Source organism: Tympanuchus pallidicinctus, unplaced genomic scaffold, assembly GCF_026119805.1.
Source record: "Tympanuchus pallidicinctus isolate F22 unplaced genomic scaffold, pur_lepc_1.0 scaffold1, whole genome shotgun sequence".
In the NCBI taxonomy this organism is placed as follows: Eukaryota; Metazoa; Chordata; class Aves; order Galliformes; family Phasianidae; genus Tympanuchus; species Tympanuchus pallidicinctus.
Genome location: NW_026294618.1, coordinates 42707645 through 42731388, shown reverse-complemented (window position 1 = coordinate 42731388; position 23744 = coordinate 42707645). Strand labels below are relative to the sequence as shown.

Sequence of the window (23744 nt, the reverse complement as noted above, 5' to 3'; positions counted from 1 at the left end):
AATTGCACATTTCTCTTAACCATGACAGGAGAAAGCAAACAGTGAAACAGAATCATGAGGGATCTTTCTCACTTTACCCTTGTTTTCATTGGTTTGTCCATACCATTCTAATTATCATGAAAGGGCTATGCATATGGAGAGATTGTCTCACTGCCTTCCTGGATCACTGAAAACCATCAGGGTTGAAATTTCATCCGAGTCTTTCGTGACGCCCAGCAAATATTCCCCTCAGATTATTTTACACCTTGAGGGAATTTTGGTCTTTAGTTCAACACTCTTGCTCTGTTCCCAAATGGGGCGCTATTTAGGGGAATTTAAAGAGAAAGCTGAGAAGAATAAACATTTACTGAGTTCTCTTGGCATTCAGTCTCTGAAAAACCACAGTATAAACTATTCATGCTGCTTCTTACATCTGTCAAATCAAAAATTAAAAGCCATAAAAGTGTAACACTGAAAATATGGCATTAGAAAGGATAAAGGTGGCCTTTGTAAAAATAACAAGGAAAGTATATTAGCCAATAAAATATTCTACCTCTTCATTTAAAAGTGCATCGTGGGTAGGACAGAGATGACTCTGAAGCGTTGCTACTCCAGTATTACCCCTTTCCCCCATCAAAACTTGAATAGGTCCAAAACCATACAATGCAAATCACGATTCTTAGTGTAGCAGCAAAACCACAGCAGTTTTTCGAAGAAAAAAAAAAAAAAAAAAAAAGGAAAAAAAAAAATCCATATCACTGTCCAGTCTCAAATATCTGAACTTTGAAGTCAGGGAGGGAAAAAGTACCTACGTTGGTCCATGTGGTTTTTGAAACCAGGGTGAAAAATCCCCACAGCAAGAAACCAAGAGGAGAAAGCGTTCCTTGGAGGAGAAGAGGGGCGGTCGCGGGAATGCTGAGCACACTGTGTGGGTCCATGATGTGCTGTCTTCTGGGTCAAAGGCACCCGTGGGACTGAGGCTTCCTCAGAGGGACTTCATGATGGGAAGCTGCTTTATTTGCTTGACTTTTAGCCAGAGGGGTGGTGAGCGGACCAGCTGGTGTCGTTGGATGGAGCGATGTGGTTTGCTCTGCTCCCTTTCTCCATGCAAGGTACCCTGTTGGCGAGCGTTCCTGCAAAGCAGACAAGGACAGTGTAAACGCCCTGAGCGCCCAGACCACTATATCTAGGGTGAGGAGTGACATTTGGGCTTCAGGGCAACGTGCTCAGAGCCTTGTGTGCGGAGTGCTGAGGGCAAGAACTAGACTGAGAATTGGGATGCGTCCACTTCCTGAGTACTCTTCATAAAGTGCAGGGCTGCTTTCTGTCACTTTTTGGCTTGAAATCTCGCTCTGAGATTAAGAAGGGAAGCAGTGAAAACAAATTCTACATCCTCTCTACGAAACCTCCCTCTGTACTTCAGGTGCTTTGTGTGTTTCTTAACATACATCAACGAAAATGACTGTTCATCCCTCACTAGTCAGCCTCAAATGGCTCAGCAGAGTGATAAGTGATTTGGGAAGGAGCGCATGAGGATGCTCCTTGGCTCCCAGTGCTTTCTGTGAGGAGCAGTCAGCTGGCTCTGTGCAGCCTGTTCATTTTCCCCCACTGCAGATAGGCTCCATGTAACAGAGCACAGGCTGGAGAAGCATCTTTCCCAGTGAATGGTTCCCATGACGGTCATTGTGTTTGATGAATGCATCTTTGTAGTGATAGGGTGACGGAATAAAAATCCTTGTCAGACACAGCATGCAAAGTTTTATAAAAAACAGAATAAGTACTGATCATTACCACTTCACAGTCAGATGTTCTATACCTTGTACCAACACCAGTGTGCACGGCCAGCACAATGAAATCAGCTACCTGTATCTTCCCCCCAGAACAAATGACTTTTTAGTAAACAACATAGGCTTGTCACTCCAGCTGAACTTGCACCCAACACTCCGCAAACATTGCTGATCAGATAGAAAAATTGCAATGGCTACAAAAGGACAAAATTTTGTAATTATACAGCAACAGAGTTGCTTATATGGGTTGCCTGAAAAGGATGCACGGGGTTACACCTGCTTTCCGATGCCAAACAGTGTGCTGACTCAGGGCTGGAAGACCACTCCGAAAGCAGAGGCAGGCTTGAAGAAGATGATAGAAAAAGTGCAAGCAGGAAGGCTGCCCACTGTCAGTGCGGGTGGGGGGAAGGAGAATAGCTCTGCTGAATGATGACCCAGTTCAGACAGGTAACTTAGAAGGTTCACCTGTGTGGGCTTGGATACCATCAGGGTAGGTGAAAGCTGTGCTAATGCCCTGGAGTGCCAGCAGTCATGAAGAGCTGCTCCTATTGTGTCCTAACTTCTCAGGAGGCCATGCCATTGACATGGCTTCAGACATGTGTGCACTACCACACTGTTTTTTTTTTCCATGGCTGCTTCCCTCTCATTCTGCACTCCATTGAATGCTTCTGTCTCCAGATTCACATCATATTGTTCAGGAAAAAACAATGCAAAAAATGGATGCTGGCTGGGGAGGGGCAAAGCAGTCACTGATGTGGGCTGGCATGGCAGACTTTTCAGCACTTAATTCACCCGGACAATGAATGTTGATATGCTAGAGGAGGCCTGGTTCATCTGGGACATGCATGGCCCTGGAGAAAAGACACTGCAATTCTTTTCTCAGAGAAACTACTCTGAAAATAAACCACAAGAGTGCATCTGAAGTCAGCATGGGAGCAAGTTCAGACATGGAAACACTCTGGAGTCATCTGTTACTTGTAATAGTTCTGTAATTTATCCTATTTTTTTTTTGTCAACTATTCTTAAAGCTTCTTCATTAAAACCTTCCCCTTAGAATACTTGATGATTTATCTTCCCATGAAGTCAGGCTGCCATATTGCAAGAGTCAGGGGAGGCCTTCAGCACAAATGGGATAACAAGTTGGCTCCTTCTGCACCATCCCTGGATTTCAAGGGTGGTTTTTTCTTTCTGCTCTGCTCTTGCTAGCTATGGATCCTTCCTCACTTTCAGTCATATACACAAACTGTGCTCTGCCACCCACTGGAATGTCCCCTAATCGTCAGGTCTGAATTTTCCTAGACATAACAGCTGTCACCAGGAATTCATGCTCCAACATCTTGGATTTCCATTTTCACACCTTGAGTGTCCTTGTCCTCCTTACCCAGAGCAGGTGCTGCCTTAGGTACTTCAAAACATGCCTGGAAGAACCTCTCTCTCCACCAGCCAAGGTGGACAGATAGAGAGACTAGTCTTGGAGGTTAACCCAAGTTGTGAACCCACATTTCAGTATCAGTGCTGTCAGGTTTCCTTGCTCTTGTCAACCTTCCATACCACCTTCTTATACCACTTTCTACTTTTCACAGCAGCAATTTCCCCAGGACCTCGGTAAATATTTTCTTAATATAATTTTACACAATTTCAAAGGATTTTATCATCTTTTAACCTTTTAAAGGACAAGTGTTCAGGCAGTTCACGAAACTCCCCTTCATTTTCACTCTGAACTAAAGACAAAACGCATGTCAGCTACATTCTTCTGCCCAGCTGCACAGCATCATCATTCTCTGGGCTTTCACTCTAGTCCACATTTGGGTACATTTTGAGGTACATAGGCAAGTCATGCAAAGCAGAAAATGCCATGATAGCTCTGGACTTCTAATCTCAGCCATACCATGTGCCATCTTTGGAACACCACAGAGCATGCAGAGGCCTGATCCTGCTTTACGTTGCATAATCAGGTATATTTCCATACCAGCAAGGCAGCCCATTGCTCCACAGTGAGTGCAGCACCAGTCTATTTGGCAGACTTCTAAAAACTGACAGACCTGTTCAAAGTTTGCTCCGTCCCAACAGTGCTTCAAGAACAGATCTGGAAGAAGGTGTCATCATAGAATCATAGAATGGCTTGGGTTGGAAGAGACCTCAAAGTTCATCAAGTTCCAACTCCCATGCCACAGGTAGAGTTGTCAGCCACTACATCAGGTACTAGATCAGATTGCCCAGAGCTCCATTCAACCTGGTCTTAAACACCTCCAGGGATGGGGCATCCACTACCTCTCTGGGCATTGTGTCACAGCACTGCATCATTCTCTCAGTAAAAAATTTCTCTCTGACATCTAATCTAAATCTCCCTTGCTTTAGTTTAAAATTATTCCCCTGGTTTTATCACTGCACAGTTGTGTAAGTTGATTTCCCATAATGACTTCCCATTAAAAAAAAAAAAAAAGTCTGCTCTTCAATTAATGCTCGTATTCTACACTGGGATAAAGCTGAAACTTTTCAAAGATGTTTTTGTAAATAAACAAATAAAACATAAAAACTAAAGCAAAAAGAAAATCAAATCCAGACAGTTCATCTTCTTCTTTCCTTTCCAAGCAATCACAGCCTCACTTTTGTCCCTGGGAAGGTGATGAAACAGCTTATTCTGGATGTCTTCTCCAAGAAAGTGGAAGAGAAGAAGGTTATCAGGAATAGTCAACATAGGTTTCCCAAGGAAAAGTCATGCTTGACCCATCAGGTAGCCTTCTATGATGTCATCACTGGCTGAGTAGATGAGGGAAGAGCACCGCATGTTGTGTACCTTGACTTCAGAAGGCTTTTGTCACTCTCTCTCATAACATCCTCATAGGTAAGGTCAGAAAGTGTGGGATAAATGTGTGAATGGTGAGGTGGATAGAGAACTGGCTGACTCACAAAGCTCAAAGAGTTGTGATCGGTGGCGCAGTGTCTAGTTGGATGCCTGTAGCTAGCGGTGTTCCCCAGTGGCAAGTACTGGGTCAGGTCTTGTTCTGCATCTTCATCAATGACCTGGAAGAAGGGATAGAATGCATCCTCAGAAGCTTGCTGGTGATACAAAGCTGGGAAGAGTTGCTGTCACACCAGAAGGCTGTGCTGCCATTCAGTGAGACCTGGACAGGCTGGAGAGATTGGCAGAGAGGAACCTGATGACTTTTGACAAGGGTACGTGGAGAAGAACAACTGCAGGCATCTGTATAGGTTAGAGGCTGACTTACTGCAAAAGAGCTCTGCAGAGAAGGACCTGGGTGTCCTGGTTGATGACAGGTTGGCCATGAGCCAGCAGTGTGCCTTTGTGGCCAAGAAGGCCAATGGGATCCTTGGGTTCAAGGGAGGTGATCCTCCCCCTCTACTCTGCCCTGATGAGGCCACATCTGGAGTAGTTCTGGACTCTCCAGTTCAAGAAAGACAGGGAACTTCTAGAGAGAGTCCAGCAGAAGGCCACAAAGATGATGAGGAGCCTGGAGCATCTCACTTGTGAGGAAAAGCTGAGAGACACGGGACTGTTCAGCCTGGAGAAGAGTGGACTGGGGTATCTTATCAATGATTATAAATATTTAAAGGGAGGGTGTCAAGTAGATAGGGCCAAGTTCTTTTCTGTGGTGTTCTTTTCTGTGCTGTTCTTGTTCTGTCACTGTGCCCAGCAAAAGAACAAGAGGCAACAGGCACAAACTGGAACATAGTAAGTTTCATATGAACAAGAGGAAAAACTTTACTTTGATGTTTTACTTTGTTGGTGACACAGCACTGGAACAGGCTGCCCAGATTTTCCCTGTTTCTTATGTGCCCTCCATCTCCATCCCCCAAAAAACATCATATCTTTACCACCAAAATAACTGGTCCAGCAATAACTGCTGAACTGCTTCAAATAAAACCTAATTGGAATGTTAATTGAACTTTGAAAGTCAGGGTCAGAATTCAAATCTTCAGTGACCTCATCATGTAACTTTTATTTATGCTAGCCTTCAAGCATCTCTCAATTGCAGAATTCCTGTGGTAAAGGGTATTTTTCGCCTTTGGATAAGAAACTTAGAAGTGGCAGCACAAGTGGTTCTTGAAAGCTTATAAGTATTTGGAGTGCAAGCAGGCAGCAGATCACAATGACACAAAGTTTTGCATTTTACCATGTGGTCTCCAAATAAATAGCTGAAAATTGTTCTAACCATAGGCTTAAATATCAGTTGACCAATGATGGGATGCAGATCTTTCCAGAGAGGCTGCAACTCGATAGTTGTTTTATTCTGCACTACTCAATCCCTACAAATTTTTTTTTTTTTTTTTTTTTTTGGAATTGTATGCTTCCATAGGAGCTGATTACATTACATATCCGGAAAGTCCAAAAGCAGAGCTGGAAGAAAGTGTGGCAAAGACTGGGAATGTCCTCTCAACAAACACAGTTCAGCCTCTTTGCCGCTGAATAATTTGTTGTTGTAGGTTGGCTTGAATTGAAGACAGTAATGTTTCAAAAACACTTGGAAAAGCAAGCCAGCTGCAGAGAGGATATCGTTACAAATTGAGACACATGTTGTACAGGAATACCATTCTTTTCAAATACCAAAATTGTGTCTGGGGAAGTAAAGCTATGCAAATGAGTCAGAGACAGAACCTCATTCTGTAGTGTGCCGAGAGCCTTCAGTTTTCATTAGAAGTTCCAAGAGCTAAGTGTGTACACTACTTCAAAGGATCAAGCCCAGACATTTAATTAGCCGTAATTGTCATGGCAGAAGTGAATGTGGAATATGTGAGGGGTTTGTAAAATGCTGGAGTTTGATTCATATCTTTCACAAGATGGTCACGTGCACTTCCAAACACAATCCCTGGTCCCAGGAGTGAAATGCATCTTCTTATCAAAAAAGTATGAACAAGGTAAGGTTATGGCTCAGGTAAGACTGAGCTGTGAGGTCTTGATTGATGGAGGCATCCAGCAATGTACTGAACTGCCCTGTTTTGCTGTAGGAAACCTAAAGATTAAACAGGGAGGAACTCAGGAGGTAATCTGGAAACAAAAAAAAATGCTTCAGAGAATCTTGCTTGGCATAGCCTTGATTTCCTCCTGATTTCTTGCATAAACAGCTTTATTTCTGCTTTACTTGATTCTCCCATAGATTTTTGAACAGGAATTCCTTTTTCTTCACTTCTGTCACTCACTGCTTGATTATGTCCAGCTCTTTTGCAACCACCATCTTCAAAAGTGTTTTGCTCCTTCCTGACCCACTTTTAGGTACTGCTCACAACACTGAGAAACAGTTTACGAGCTCCTCACAACTCTTCAGAGTTCACCACTCAGCTCAGAAGCCGGCCATGGTTGCCTCAGGGTCAAGCTTCACAGAGGCATTTGAGTGCTTAACTCTTCATCAGATTTCAGTGGCAATGAGGTACGTGCAGTCTAACACCTTGTCCTCTGAATGTAAAAGGTAATCACTGGCTCTGATTATGTTTTTACAAGGATGGCTGTCTGCTTAACTCTGATCTTTGTTGTTGTACACTCTGTATTTAACCATGAGTTGTGCTTTTCTCCCTATAAATTTTATGTGCACCACTGCTTTGGTAGTTCAACAGCATGAGAACACACTGCTGGAGAGCCCAAGCTTCTCCCTGCAACCATTACGCACTTCGTATTTTTGAACGTAGCCAAATCTGCAGCTACAATATAAGGACATAAAACTGTTAGAGAATGTTCACAGGAGTGCTATGAAGATGCTGAAGGATCTAGAGGACAAGGTGTACGAGGAGCAACTGAGGTCCCTTGGCCTGCTCAGCCCAGAGCAGAGGAGCTGAGGGGAGCCCTCATGGCAGCTGCAGCTCCTCACAGGGAGTGGAGGAGCAGCGCTGGGCTCTCCTCTCTGTGACAGCAACAGGGCCTGAGGGAACAGCATGGAGCTGTATCAGGGGAGGGGCAGCTTGGGTGGCTGAAGATCTGGCCTTGTGTTTGTTTTATTTGCCAAGAGCTCTAGATACTGACTACTTTCTGCAAAATACCAGGTGTAGCTATTTTCTAAACTGAGTTCAGGAATCAGATTTTCTATTTAAAACATATGCCCTGGGAGTTTTTATGGAAAATCGCGAGGAACCCATCAGAAACTAGCACTTGTGGAAAGGATTTCAAGGCATGTACACTGATCTGCAGCACTGCACCACAAACCTACTATTTACTGCCACTGAGATGGAAGCTATCGCTCCCATATGCCAGCAGCAAGATGTGGGAGCCGAAAGTGGCTCTGCAAGTATGTCATTTTATACTTCAACGTTTTGAGAACCCTTTCCTTTCTTTTCTCCTCTTTTCCTTCCTTCCTTCCTTCCTTCCTTCCTTCCTTCCTTCCTTCCTTCCTTCCTTCCTTCCTTCCTTCCTTCCTTCCTTCCTTCCTTCCTTCCTTCCTTCCTGCCTCCCTTCCTGCCTCCCTTCCTGCCTCCCTTCCTGCCTCCCTTCCTCCCTACCTCCCTCCCTCCCCCCCCTTCCCCCTCCCCCTCCCCCGTCCCTTCCCTTCCCTTCCCTTCCCTTCCCTTCCCTTCCCTTCCCTTCCCTTCCCTTCCCTTCCCTTCCCTTCCCTTCCCTTCCCTTCCCTTCCCTTCCCTTCCCTGCCCTTCCCTGCCCTTCCCTTCCCTTCCTTTCCCTTCCCTTCCCTTCCCTTCCCTTCCCTTCCCTTCCCTTCCCTTCCCTTCCCTTCCCTTCCCTTCCCTTCCCTTCCCTTCCCTTCCCTTCCCTTCCCTTCCCTTCCCTTCCCTTCCCTTCCCTTCCCTTCCCTTATTCTATTCTATTCTATTCTATTCTATTCTATTCTATTCTATTCTATTCTATTCTATTCTATTCTATTCTATTCTATTCTATTCTATTCTATTCTATTCTATTCTATTCTATTCTATTCTATTCCATTCCATTCCATTCCATTCCATTCCATTCCATTCCATTCCAAAACCCCTTTTTCTGACTTAATATATCTGAAAAGCTACTCAGGCAATTTTTAAATGTAAGATCACACTGCTTGAGCCAGGAAGCTCTCAAAGGCAAAGCATCAGTTCCAAGCAAATGTGTTTAAGGATATGTGGTGTTAACAGTCTTTCCTCTCACCCTTAGAATAAATGGAAATATTCTGTAGGCTCATAAGAAGCAGGGTGAAGGAAAAATTCTGAACCAGAAGAGTAGGTGTTAAGTGTATGAGTTCAATTACTTAGTTGGTTTAAATTAATTTAGCACCAGTAGAACTATATCCAATTAAAATTAGCTAAGGCTCTGGCCCATAGTAGCGCATCAACAAAGATGACTGGCATAAAAATGTGTGTAAATATACAAAATCTGTTTTGAAATATACCTTTAATGTCAACTTCTAACCTGGTCAGAGCAATGAGAGCAGGCTATGATGCTGTAGATAGATGCTACAGTGATAGGTGAGCTATAAAAATTCTTAAGGCAGAAAGGGAGGTTAAGAACTATGGCTCTTGCCTTAGAAATCCTGACCAGAGAAGGAAATCTTGTGCTGGACCATTATGGGCAGGGGAGCTCACAGTGGGATATATATTACTTCTAGCCTAAACTGCAGCACTCTGTTCACTGTACACTTTTATGACTACAATGTATGGACTAGACAGCTAGAAATTTGGGCCTATAACTCATCAGATGCTGACCCCAGGACATATGGGTTGGCTCAGTAGGTGGCCACACTCTTACTATTTCCATTACTTCTGGGAGAAATTCTGCTTACACAAGCAGAAAAACTCCTTCCTTTCTTTATCCCTCTGCCCCCAACTTAGGACAAGTTCACAAACACGAACACATATGCACACGCAAAGAAACTAGTTTTGACTTTAGCCTGTGCAATTTCATTTTCCATTCACTTTACCAGTACCATTATGTTAAAGTCAAGCAGTCTTTAGAGTTATCATTTTTCCTTAGAAAACCATATCCTGCACCAAAACTGTGGGGTTAAAGCTGATCCTGCCTGCACGTAGAGAATGCAGGCAGGCAACACTAATTTAAAAACTCCTGCTGCTCAAACTCAACAAAACTGCACTTAACAGTCTTACTCGCTTCATTGCTTTATCATAGTAGGCCTTTGGCACTAGGACATCTTTTACCGCTTCTTTTAATTGCATCAAAATAGAACAGCTTGACAGTCCACATCCTGATGGAGAGACTAAACTTTAACATCAAGGATTATGTTGCTGATTAGCACTTCCAATAATCAAGTAATTGGTACATTAAATAATCTGGAGTTTGGCAACTTGCCTGAAAAGGTCACGCTTGCATTGATTCCTTTTTAGAGAGTCCATGTTGCCATTACATGAATTCAATCTGTTTGTCCAGAATTCTAGCGTAAAAATATTTGGCTAATTTCCTTCATTTCATACAATTTGATGGGAAATAAAATCCAGGAAAAGCTGCACACTATGGCAATGTGTTCAGATTTTCCTGCTGGGGGATGGGATCAGGAGAAAAAAAGACAACTCTCTGGACATTTTCTTCACTTGGGTCAGCATGACCAGTGCAGTGAAAAACGCTAAGGGTCCCAGTCAGTACAATTAATAATACAGAACCTACTCTGTTTTTTGTTAGAATTTTTGTCAGGCTGGGAGGTTCTGGTGTGGGATATTCCCCACAGCAGTGTTGCTGATAGAGCAAGCTTTTCTCTCCACTCTTCTCAAGACCTGGGCAGAGAAGCCATGGAAATGGTGGAGGTCCAGTCTGTGGTACAGCTTGAAGCAACACTGTGCCCAACATTTGTCCCCACTCTGAATCCTGCACAGCCCTGGCAGACCTTAAAGACCTTGAAGAGAAATATGTAATACAGAAAAACAGGTCCCAGCAGCCCCTGTGGAGTGGCTGTTACCAGCACTAAGTGAAAGGAGGGCTCTGCATGAAACCGAAGAGTCCTCGCCTCAAATCAATCATCGGGCCTACACAAATCACTTGTGCGTGCCTTGAGAGACTCAAAACCCACCCACATTTCACTAAGGTACCCGCTGGAATGAGATGGTTATCAAACTGTTTATTTCTGCAGCACATTTGGGGTATCCTCTTTCCCTTGAAACGCACAAAGATCCTGGTCTCACATGTCTGCATAGAGGCTACTTTTCCTTTTTTTTTGTGAAGAAAGGAGGGACAAGCACAGCTACTGCATGAAGTCCCAGCAGCATGACTACTAGGCTGGGCTTTGTCTCCCTTAAATTTCAGTGTGTATGGGGATGTTGAGGCCTGCTCCAGTCACCCTCAGTTTCCTTCACAGCAGAGAGAAATAGGTGCTCCTAGGGCACAATTCATCTCAGCTGTCTTCACTGTCGATTCAGGATGAGCTCAACTATCTCTCTGAAGAGCCTGTTTCTCTAGTCTGGTTTAAAAGAGGGTTCAGACAATGAGATCAGCTGCGTCTTCATTACTGATGTCTACACAGGGTCAGCTTAGGTTTGCCTGGCTGAGAACTTTCCTGTAAGAAAGTCCTTCCATTGAGACAAAGGACTGTGTAAAACTTGGTGAATGGGAATATGGTTATTCCTGAGGATAGCCAAAGTGTTAACTGTTGACATTTAGAGATATAAACAGCTGAGAATAATAACTGAGTGGAAAAGCATCTCTCTTTTCAGTGCAGACTGTACTGTTTGCCCACTCCCTCTGTCAAACACCATCCTCGATGTCACGCATTATCATGTCACAGGTAAAATACACAACTCAGTGAAGCCAGAACTCTCCCTGAGTTTAAAGGCTGTGGCTCTGGATGATGCTAAAGCTCTTCCAGGGCGGAGACATCAAAGAGGTGGCATTAATGCAGCCTGGGTGGTCCGGGTAAGCTATGTGCACATGGAAATCAATGCATGCTAAGAAACAGCCTGTAAGACTACAGCATCAGCACACAAGTGCACAAGCCTTTTAGCACTGGATTGAAACAAAGCACAGCTATGGGGAGATGGAACAAGGTGAGAGTTGTTGTGTTAACCATCATTGTCCTAAAATTAAATAGAAGGCATTCAGTCAAACAGTGGGCTTCTCATTTGATCCAGTCCCTACCCTTAACTAAAAGCATACGTACATTTATGCAGAGACAAATTTTCAAGCTCCAAAGGTGGGACACTGGGCTGTGCAAAAAAGATCTTGCTGCTTAAATAACCAAATAATAGAGCAGATGGACATACAGTCCATCCATTCCAGGGGGAGCTTAGGGAAATCCCCTCAGCAGTGCTTAGGAGAGTGTAAAAGTTTTAAATATACATTTGAGTTCTGAGTTATTGTATATATTATTAGCCCAAGAAAGTTACAGGTATCCTTTGTTCTTGCAAATGTGTCTTTTAAATGTGTCAGTACATGCCTAAAGCAAAGAATTACAGTTCTGTTCCACCAAAGAAAACAAATAAATATTGCATGTGATCAAAGGAAGTAACATTTCAGCAGGGCAGCCAGGATAGGGAACGCGACAGGAACAAATACAAGGGAGTCCTGGCTACACTGTGGAATCTTTGATGGTGCGATTAGCCTGCACTGGTGGAGCAGGGAGATACTGCAATGCACTATCCATGGCTGTAGATGCCAAGCTGCTCAAGGTAATGTTCATCTTGCACTGCTGCAGTCAGCATTTGTGCTACCAGGGACAGGGATTTACTGGAGGCTACAGAGTATTCCATGGATTATAATGAAATCTGGCATCTCACCAAGCCACATCCAGCAAAACATCAGTATCTTGCTGCTGAACAGATTTCTTCTAACACCTACCATTTTCCTTTTTCCTGAAAGAAGCTCTCCATGCTTGTGAATCTAAACAAATACATTTGTTTCTTGCTCATAAGTTTGAATCAACAGACACATATTAAACTAACAGTTTTGTAAAGGTGCTGTTTTATCAGTGGGATCAGGAAGTTGGGAATAAGGAGTAAAGAGTGGGGGATGATTCTGTCTCTCTAACAGAAACGTTGGCCAAGCCAGGTCCTTGGCCAAGCCACAGCTGTTGGTAGATTTATCCAACCTGCTGCCTCGTTTTACAGGTCTCTCATTAACCACACACCTATAGCAACTGCAGGGCTGAGGGAAATCTCAACTGCCAAAGACAAGTGCCTCAGGTAAGAGAGCAAAGCCCCACAGCAAGACCTACAGCTGCTGCCTACTGAGTGCCCCTTGAACTAAGCCACAGTGGGCAGGTCCAACAGCTGATAGTCCCTACATGCTGACACCTGGGGAAGGAAGGCTCAACAAGGGGGACTCAGCCCTGGAGAGCATCTTGGCTGGAAGCGAGAGTACGGTCTGGAGGCAGACCAAAGCAAGATGGCTGGAGATGACCATTTGGTAAGTCAACTGGATCCAAGCTAACTGTAAGCAGCTGGGTAATCCTGCTCTATGCTACGCTGTAGGGCAATTTCAATCATCATCATGAAGGCTTGAGTTGCTGCGTAACTCAGCTGGAATAAGTAAGCAGATTAATGGCCCAGACCTAAGCCATATCCTAGGCAGAAAACCACTGAATTTGACATACGCAACACACAGCCAGCACCATCACAAAATGTTCTGTGAGCAAAAGTGTAATGAGGCTGCAGATAGATGGAATACTGACAAGAACAAATGCAGTGCAACACAAAGAACATTATTAAAACATAAATACCAATACTTTTCTAAAAGTGCTGATAAATTGGAGTCTTTCTGTTTGAAAAAGGCCACATTCACATTTGACCTCATACCTGAAAATAACCATTCTACTCACACAGAAGGCAGTAGTGATTACACAAACCTTTACTTATTCTGATTTCGAATTCGGAGACACCTCCTTTTCAATGGTGGCTCCAGATCCTCTGGCCCTGTGCTGAGGATTGGCGTTGACATAATACACGGCGCGATAGCAGTCTTTTCTGCTGGTTTTGGCACAGGCTGGATCACGCAACCTGTCTTGGGCAGCATCCGCAAAGCATATGCATGGTCCTCGTCTGCTGGATTGTTGAGGTTGGGGTCCTGCTTGTCTCCTCCGGCAAGGGGCTCTTCCCCAGCCTTCTTGCCAGCGTCTCCCTCGAGGTGGCAGTTCGATGCGCAGTTATTCTCCTTCACAGACTCCAGCTCGCTCACCGCCAACTCCTCTGGGGGCTGTGGCTTTTTCAGGTCCTGGGGTGGCTCCGGGTTCTTGGAACCCTCTGTGCTCTTTGTGCCATTCACAATGACATTGCACACAGCTGCTCCGGCTTCCAGTCCCGGTGTGCCGGAGGCCAAGGAGACAGGGCAGCAGTGGGCTGCGTCACCGCATGGTAATGTTTTTGAGTCAATTGGGCTGCAATTGTCCCTGCAGTCGCTGCAGTTCCTTTTGTCTGAGCTACCGAAAGCCAAATTTACAACACTGCTAGGCTCACGCTCGACTTTCACTTGGGCATGTAGAGCCCTGTGGATGACATTGTGCAGCCTAGACCGGTGGCCCACCGTTAGGTCGATCACACCATCCTGCGGACCCTGTAGCACACTGGGGAAACCAAACTTACTGTTCACAGGACTACTAGGTCTGACAGTCAAGTCAACAACTTCATTTTTACCGTGCTCCTGAAGCACTTGAGCTTGATTTAGGGACTGGCCTGAGCAGCTCGGAGAGGAGTCGGAGGGTTTGGACGATCCTTGTTTTGACTCTCGAGGGGACGAAGAGCTATTGGGTGGCTTTGCTCCAGGCGTCTCGCTGGAGTTACTCGGAATGAAGTTTTCGCCGTTGCTGGAGAAACCGCTGGGGGGCTTGGAATCGTTGATGTGAGGGATAGGGATGGGAATGGGAATGGGGACGGGCAAAGGGACAATGACAGGATATGGCACTAGTAGAGTTGGGGGTGGCACCAGCGGGGCAAGGGATGGCAGCCCAAAGTTCATCATCTGTGGCATAGGCATAGGACCATTTGGCATCATGCTGACAGGGGGAAAGGGAAGACTGGGCAAAGGGGCTCCAGGAGGAGGGGGCGGCAGCAAGCCTGGAGGGTTCCCAGGCATGGTCGGTGTCGTGGGGGGGTGGATGTGAGGGGAAAGCATTGGCCTGTGCATGGGGCTGGAGGTGGGACCCATATTTCTAGGGCCACCTGGTGGTGGACCGATTCCAGGGATCATTGGATTTGACAGAGGGCTGTTAGGATTTGAGGCATGGTGAGGCGGCCCACGAATAAACGGCGGACGGATTTGCTGCATAATTTGCTGTTCCATGAATATGGGCAGCGGAACTGGCCCACGGTTTGTCATTACCATGGGAGGACTGCGAGGTGGGACACCAATTGGAGGCACAATGCTAGCAGGTGGCTGGACAGAAACTGGTGGAATATTTGGATTCTCACTGATGGGAATAGGTTTGGGAACTGGCGTGGGGATTTTAGTGACAGAGCAGTTGGCAGTGTCAGACGGAGAGGCAGTGGTAGACGCTGATGGTCCAGGACCTTGAATTTGGCCAGCTGCAGACGCTGGGGATGGAGCTTTTCTCCGAGCATCTGCTAGCGGTATATTCCAAGAATCTGGAGTCAGCAGCTGTACTCCAGTGCCTTCTGCTTTATTTTCAACTGGAGGATGTAATGTACTGCACAGTCCAGCTGGAAGATTGGCCTGTGTCTCTTTGTAGAAAATGTCCATTTTGTACTGATTGAGACATTTTGCACTGCAGAACTGAAGCCTTCTTTCCCCGTCCCCAAAATCCAGATACTCTTTTGTGTGTCTTATGTGCTTACACCAGTCACATACCTACAACACAGTAACAAAATCAAATCAGGTAAGAAAAGCAATCTTCTCTTCATAGTGTTATTTTAAAAGTCATTTTTCAGTTGCTTCCTAAATGCATTATTTTTATAGCATAAAGAAAAGTTACGTTTGTGAAAGCTAACATTTTTTCACCCCAAACATTGGACAATTGAATAATAATTCCTTTTCTGGCTACTATGGTCGCAATTCTGTCTTATGCAGTATGTTACATATTTTATAGCCATGCCACAGTGAACACTCCTCAGCTGGCATAAACTGTTATAACACACATATGTATACATTAAAAAATCCATATGAACATGGCTGTGATTACTCCTCAGTGGTAAACTAAACACACTGTTACCATCTCTGATGCAATACTACACAGTAAATAAGACAAGAGAAAAAAGACACTGTAAGCCACTGGAAATGAGTGCAAAACATTGCCACTACATCATAAACTGTAATATTTTGTACTTTATTAACCACATTAAACACTAAGTTGGAAAGGGTGTGGGATTTTAAAGTGGCATCACAAAGCAAAAGCAGCATTCGTCCCCTGCCCCTTATTCCAAGGAGCAACTTGGAAATAGTCAGAAAATTTGTGTAACATTTAAATAGTCCTAATTCATGATGTTTCCAAGCTGTTTGTCCCCTTTTGCATACTGGCCACTCTGAGTAAAGCTTCTTGGCAAAAAGGGCATTTTAGCAACTTTTCAAATACTACAGCAAAAAGTTTGCATTGCAGGCTTTTTCTTTTTTCTATTTTTTTTTTAATTCATCTCCTTTCCATTTAATCTTTTTCTGTGTTACTATTGGTGTGGTAAAGGCATAGCCAATTTTTTAAAAAAGTAAGGCTGCAGAACTAATTAAGCTGTGAAAGGTTTTCCCAGTTGTAAACCACTAGACACCAAAGTTCAAAAAATAGTCATTCCAGGCTTCAGAATCCATTACTTCAGAGAAATTATTGTGATTTCATTAACACATTAATTTTGCAACACCAACAGCTCTCACAGATGGTGAAGACATGATCTACAATTCAAATATGACTCTTGTTTGCACAAATGCCTTTCCTTCATATGGCATTTTAAACAAGAATTAATATGAGTAATCTTGCCATAGCTATAAACAGATAAACAGATGTCAGAATTTTCAGTGCCTTACTTTTTTGACAGAATTTTATGCACACAGAAAAAAAAAAAAATTAAGAAAAAAAGAAAAAAAGCATTTTTATCATTTACATTAGCTCTGAAAATACTCCACCGGCAGAGATTTGTGGTGCTTCCTATCTGCACATTGAGCCTATGACCATGTCAGAATACACTGTGGTATCATTTGCTCTGCCTTTTCCAAACAGCCAGTTTTAGCCCGTTTTGAATGACTGTATCCTTTGTACGGAAAAAGGAATATGATTGTGAAAAGTCTGCATTAAAAGGATAATTAATTTTAATAACGACTGGCCATATAAACAATTCAAAACAACATATGTCGGGCATCTGATTACCCATCTCATTTAACTCTCAGCTTTCCCGTAATATAAACAGTGGTGACATTTTTGAGTTTTCAGTAATATATCTTATATATATACATACATAGATAGGCACGTGCACACACCCCCAGCACACTATCAGACCGCCAATTTTGGCTCTGCTACATTTGGGTTACCCAGTCTAGTTGCTATTCGATTCCTTCCCTGCCTCCACACCCCATTTACACACACACTCCCTTTCTCTACCAGGAAGATTTTATCCCAAGTTTTAAATCAAACTAAATAATTACTGGAGAAATAGCAGCTATGAAGTCACTGCTGAAGCAAAGCAACGCTGGGCCCAGGTTGGGCACAAGGATGAAGCATAACGGGACATAAATCACAGGGCGCCTAGTCCCACGGTGCTTCTGCAGCCTTCCTGTGGGCATGTTCCCCCCATGATGACCCACACAAGGAAGAATGTCCCTCTATGTGTTACAAATGAGGTTTTACATGGCTTTGCAAGGCGCCAGCTCTCCCTCGGCTCTTGGGGCTTTGCAACCCCTTGCAGAAGTGGCCATGGGCACTGAACCATCCCGGGTATTTGGCACAGGATGGACTGTGCCACCCGCTTGGCAAATCAACACCACCCCATCCCAGGATGAGCTGATGGAAATATCTTGTAATTGACCTCCTGAATTTTTTTGGCTTGCCACAGCCTTCCAAGCGGACAAAAGAGGAATTTGTGTGTCTATGCCATGAGTTAATAAGGTGCCGTTCGATGCTGCTGGATTTACCTTCAAGCCATTTTTGATGCAAAGCTCGCTCCTACAGTAAAAAACACTATCTATTTTGCATGTATGGAATCAGGACCTAAGCCACTCTGCTGCTTTTGCAGGGCATGCTCCTACCACACGGGCTGTGGAGAAAGGCAGGGGTCCTCCAGGCAGGCTGGGATAGGATGAAGTCCACCCTGGCCCACCATCACGCCTGTTTGCAGGGGAGAAGCCTAGAGGCCAGTCCCGAAGGCAGCTGCTGAATGGGATGGAGCAGGATCCAGGGGCAGCTACCTCTGCCGTAGTCATAGAACAGATGCATAGAATCATTAAGGTTGGAAAAGACCACTAAGATCATCTAGTCCAACCATCAGCCCATCTCCACCATGTCCGCTACGCCGTATCACTCTAATCATGTCCTGGGACCTGCAGCCAAGGCCTCACCTTCGCTCAGAACAAAGGAAGGAAACAAATTCTCAACTTGTACACCTGGTGCCAAAGAAGCACTTGAGAAATATGAAGGAAGATACAGCCCCCTCACTGCTCTAGGAATAGCCTCCATTGGTGACTTCAACTAAACAGGCCAAAAGAAAAATAACGGCAAAAAGCAAAACCAAACCTAAAACACTGGTGGCATTTTTCCTAATCATTTAATTTTATTAGTTAGCAGTTGATCAATTCACTGAAATACTTTCCTGTTCTATTGCTGTGCTGATTTGTTTATCTCAAGTGGACCCCTATGTCATTCGCAGCTAAACAAATATTTTCTCTTCTTGGGTAAAATATTTAGAAATCCTGCTTAGAAATTCTCTACTGATTTCTCCTGTTTTCAATAATTCACAAGAAACTCATGAAGTCATGCACTGATCACAGACCATTCTGTGTATTTTATCACTAGATTACATCAATTAAAGCCACAGAAATTAAAGGCAATAATTCTGTTCCTCTGAATATCCTAGATGGACCAAATATCTCATAATTATCATGATTTTATGCAGCATTCCAAAGTGTTGAAGTTAACATTAGTGAGAGATGTGTATCTGCCACATCTATGTGTTTCATTACTTCTGTTTCTGTTTATCTATATAAGAAATCACTCTATGTGGCTTATTTAAGACACAAGCATAAAATGTGCATGTTGTATGCAGGTAATAGGACACCTTAGAATAGCACACTAAAATGCAGAAAAACATTCCTACAACGAGGAGGAAATTACTGGTGGAGAAAAAATGTCACTTAACAATTAATGAATCAAGTCTGTCTTACAGGATTGATCATTTAAGATGAGGTCAATGAATTTATGATACAAATGGCTATATCACTAGAGGTAATAAAATGGAGCAATATCATTCATTTCACATCTAAGTAATGACACGCTCAGAGTAATTACAGACTTCTTCTAAAAGCCTACGCTGATTAGTTCAGATGTGATAGAAGAAACATATATCTTTCAGCTCAATACAATAACATTTTATCTATAAAATACACAGCAAATGTCTTATTTTTTTAAGTACTCGCATTCCATATAGAGCATCATCTGTCTTTGTAAGCAGCTCAGATTCTCTCTATTCATCTATCCCTTTGGCTTCCTTCTTCTGCCTTACCTTTCTCTTTCACTGTATAATTGCAAGGGGAGCTAAGCTGGTGCAGAGGGGCTGTGAGTGCAGTGCCATTTGGCAATGCTCCCCAGGGGCAGGGTTAGCCAGGAGAGTTCATGCTGTGGGATCACAGGGATCAGGCCTGACCCAGCACCCAGGAGAACTCTGGAAAGACCCCTCTTCATCGCACTCAGCTGGCTCTAGGGCTATGGTTAGCACCTGGGGCCAGTGGGAGATTCCTCTATAGGAAATGGGCATGTGGATAAGAGATTTACAAAAGAACTGCAAAAGTTAACATATGAGATACAAGGGAAGAAAACACATGCCACAATTATGGATTTCAGACATTTTCTAACACACATAAAGCGACCATTTTGTACATTCCTACGGAAAAAGAGGCGCAATCTTTAGCACTGTGACTGACAAGGGATTTAGGGCAGTGAAGACGTCAGAGATAAAGGGTCTGGGCTTGCAATGTGCTAACAGACCCCCTACACATCTCCTTCTCCCTTGGGGAATACTCACAGCGCCGCCACTGGGCAAGCGCACTGCACACCGTGAATGTCAGAGCACAAAACCTGAATGACAGAAAGATCGGTAATGAGATAAGGGTCTATCTCATTCAGCTGTAACACAACAACCCTCAAGAAGATTAAATTTACCTAACTGGGGCATGTCCAATGCTAAACAACAGAATGAACATTTCCTTTAGTACATTTAATGTATTTATATTTTAGTGGCGGGTTGCCAGTGTGCTACTTATGAGCTCAATGACTTGATATCATTCATCCGCTTTCCTGTGAAACACAGGGCAATCTACACCACAGGACTACTCAGAAGACACCGCATCAGCAGAAACATGACTCGGTCCCGATACGGGAACACCAAGAAGGCCAGGGCTGAGGGATCGCGTGTCATTCGGATTCCTCTACCACAAAGACGGGAATAAAAGCCATTCCTGTTGGCATTTGTATCTTTCTTCTGATAGAGGTGTCCGACACAGAGCCTGGACCTGGCCACGAGATGACCCTGCAGGCACAACACAGACGTCCCACAGCCTGAAAAGAGCTGTGCCTGGGCCTTCAAGCATGGGGTAATTAATGCTTTTACCAGCTGTCAAACACAGGCACCAAGTTCATCCATTAGTGCCATCTACCAACAAACTCTGAATGATAATCCGGTAGCAGACACTATTTTATTAAGAAATATTTTTGCTAAAACATATTTTCAGCAGGGGCTCAGGTTTTTGAAGCCTGCCAAAGACTAGATGCAGCAGCAATCTAGGTACTCTATGAAAGTAGCTTGAAATGCACATTGAGGTTTCTAGCAAACACCCAAATGAGTCATACCAGTACTCACACAGCTCAGCTTCACTTCCCTGTGCCTAGATCACCCAGTCTCAGCCATAGCCTGCAGTGTGGACACCAAGTTCCAGCAGGACAGGGATGCAAAGCATTGCCAGCAAGACACCAAGGAAAAAAGTCAGTGTATCAGAAGGAAAGAAAGCCAGATCTGCATGTCCTGAAGCAGTAGCCATAGAACACTCTTTAAAGGTTGAAGGAATATATCAAAGAACCATAAAATCATAGAATCATAGAATTATAGAACGGCTTGGGTGGGAAGGCCTTAAAGCCCTTAAAGCCTTAAAGTTCCAACCCCCTGCTGTGGGCAGGGGCTGCCAACCCCCAGCTCAGCTGCCCAGGGCCCCATCCAACCTGGCCTTGAGCACCTCCAGGGACGGAGGCTTCTCTGACCAATATGTTCCAGTGCCTCACTGTCCTCTGAATAAATAATTTCCTCCTAATATCCAATCTGAATCTCTCCCTTTTTTTTTTTTTTTTTAGTTTAAAACTATTTCCCCATGCTGCCTGCCCATGTAAACAGTTGGTCTTCCACCTGTTAACAAGCTCCCCTAAAGTACTGGGAAGCTGCAATGAGCTGTCCCCAGAGCTTTCTCTTCTCCAGTCTGAAGAAGCCCAGCTTCCTCAGCCTTTCTTCACAGGTACAGGAGCTGAGGGAGTGTAAAAACTCTCTCGGCTACCCCAGCCAGCCCCCCCCTCCCAGCTTGCTGGGCAATGGACTTCCTGTTGCCTTCCAACGTTCCCTCATTTCTTCACCACCAAAGCTTCTCCAAGCAATCCACCCAAAAGGCAATAGTAATACTAAGCAATTCCCTTGCAGATCTCCCCTATGATGATAAATCCTCTGCATAGCCCCATCTCTGCAGCACGTTGCATGACCAGGCCCAGAAAAGTTTTGGGGCAAGAGCCCCATCTCAAGCACTGATGTATTCAACACTTGCGAGCAGCACAAATCTTTGGGTCAAAGAGCAGCAGCAACCTGTAGGTTTGTCTCAACACTTCATCTCCATCCTGTGCACCTCCTGGGGGGCTTGCCTATAGAACAGATCTCACCAAGCCCCACTAGGCCAGGATGGCAACCTCAGCAACTAGTGGTTCAACACATGCCTGTATGTTTGTGTTTGGCATCAGGATGGCTCCAAGACATCAGAATTCCCTTTAGCACCCTATGACTTGGAAGGATGAATACTAAGAAGCACAAACTGGGCACCCTGCTGAGCCACTCGGAAAACCAAGCATATGGACCTTTCCAAAAGGACCACGTTCTGCTCAAATGTGCAGGGTCAGAGTGAGGAGGAGGTGGGATGTAGAGACAACAGCAGAAGACAAACTCCTTCAACAGCATAGCAATCAATTCAGTGGAATTCAAATTCATAATTTAAAGGGTTTTTTTTTTTCCAATTGTCCTGATGCTGTTGTGCTTTTTTTCTAGCCAAGTGACAGAGTGGACACAGCCTCAACAGAAGCCATACAACTTATCATCACCTAAAGGTGTATGGATATGTCTTATGCCCCCATAGCAAATCTTCCTCCAAAATGCTGACCCCAGGCCTGCATTGAGTAGGAGGGCTCCCTTCTGAGAAGGTCTGGGTGCCCAAACAGGGGACATAGAGGTCAGCATGCTCAGCATTACGTGTTGACCACCGGGAGGGAGGCTCTGGTGCAGGGTCCCCTGGAGGGATGCAGGCTGTCTGAAGAGCCACAGGCATTTCACAGCATCTACTTTCAAGATGACTGTAGCCAAGGCTGTGCCATAGCCATCATTACTGGGTATTAATGCTCTTTCACTACCAAATCTCATATAATAGGCAGAATCCAGCACAGTGGCTCTGAGCAGTCATCGAGGCTTGATCACCATTTTCAACATGCTTATTGCACAACATCCAGCATGTTTATCATGGCAGGGTTTTCCTGCCCAACATGGCTCATAATTTTTCATAATGATTGTTCCACTTGAATGGAATGATTATTATATATAAAAAAATCATTCCAGCTGAAACCTGCTGCGAAGGAACCCTGAGGCAGGCTCTAACACACTCTGAAAGTGGTTATAATACAGCTTGTAGCAATGCTAGGTGTGAATGAAAACAGATTTTTACAATGTTTGCAGCTTTGTGCAAAAAAAAACAGTTTTATAGAACAGAACACTGCAGTTGCTCCCAACTTAAAACCGTCTTGTGACAAATTTGTCGTTTTTCTTTCAATCTTCCTTTAAAAGAGAACAAAGCTTGCCTGCTTGCTTGCTTTTCCTTTTGATGATGTAACCCTCCCAGTCTCCTTTTCCTCCTGAAAACCTTGACCACGGTTTTCTGAAGAGCGAACACTAACTTTGTGTCATTTAAATGCAAGACCCACTGTCTCCATTTTTCACTCTAATTATGCAAAAGTCTCAGCTACATGAAGCAGAAGGGGAAAATAGAGCGATTTGGTAATTAATGGCTAATGATAAATTGATTTCATTTTTGAATCATTGCAGTTGTCATCCGCGGTATTTAAAACACAGCCTTTTCCAAGCACCCGTGTTCCTTTGTTTTGAGAGCTTTTTTGCGCTTCCGGCCAAAAGCAGCGAATGTAAGTTATGCTAATGCCCGATGGAAATCCAGGTTGGCTCTTGTTTCATCAGAGTGGCTACATATTTGATTTTGTGTATAAACAGCTGAGCTCTGTGTTTTCAACTTCAGTCTGAGGCTTTGGAACCACGGTAAGAACTCTGAAACCACTGGTGAAGCCCACAGTACGGTGGGCGCAAGTAAGGGAAAATGAATATAGTGGGAAGCAGGATTTGCCAGGAGGGAAGTTCTTCTCCCCAGAAACCTTCCTGTCTGAAATAACACAGAATGGGACAATAATAGCATTTAAACCTTAAAATCCCTGATGTGGGGTTTTTACTCATGTTCCATCCAGACTGCTGTTTCACTACTAACTAAGGAATCGCTTCGGCAGCGACAGAAGCCCTAAGTAAAATTAATATGCTGTAGAAGATGACAGGAGGGCGAAAGTGGGAGAGGCAGGACTGTAGACATTCTCAGCAGGACACAGACTGTCTTACCAAGGATCATTTTCCAAAACGCCTGAAGAAGCTGAATGCCTATTCCAAAGGTAACAGAGGAGC

The 23744-nt window shown here is 44.2% G+C and overlaps 1 protein-coding gene across 2 annotated transcripts in view; it reads right to left on the bottom strand.

The window, feature by feature from the left end:
- Window positions 1-989: 989 nt before the first annotated feature.
- The window catches only part of SOBP (sine oculis binding protein homolog), a 109050-nt gene continuing 86295 nt past the window's right edge, over window positions 990-23744 (bottom strand). For both annotated transcript variants that reach the window (XM_052677357.1, XM_052677366.1), the window contains 2 exons: window positions 13478-15432; window positions 990-1112 (listed from right to left, as the gene is read on the bottom strand). In XM_052677357.1, coding sequence (XP_052533317.1) covers window positions 13480-15432 — 1953 coding nt within the window. In that variant the 3' untranslated portion in view covers window positions 990-1112; window positions 13478-13479. The remainder of the gene's footprint in view (window positions 1113-13477; window positions 15433-23744) is intronic.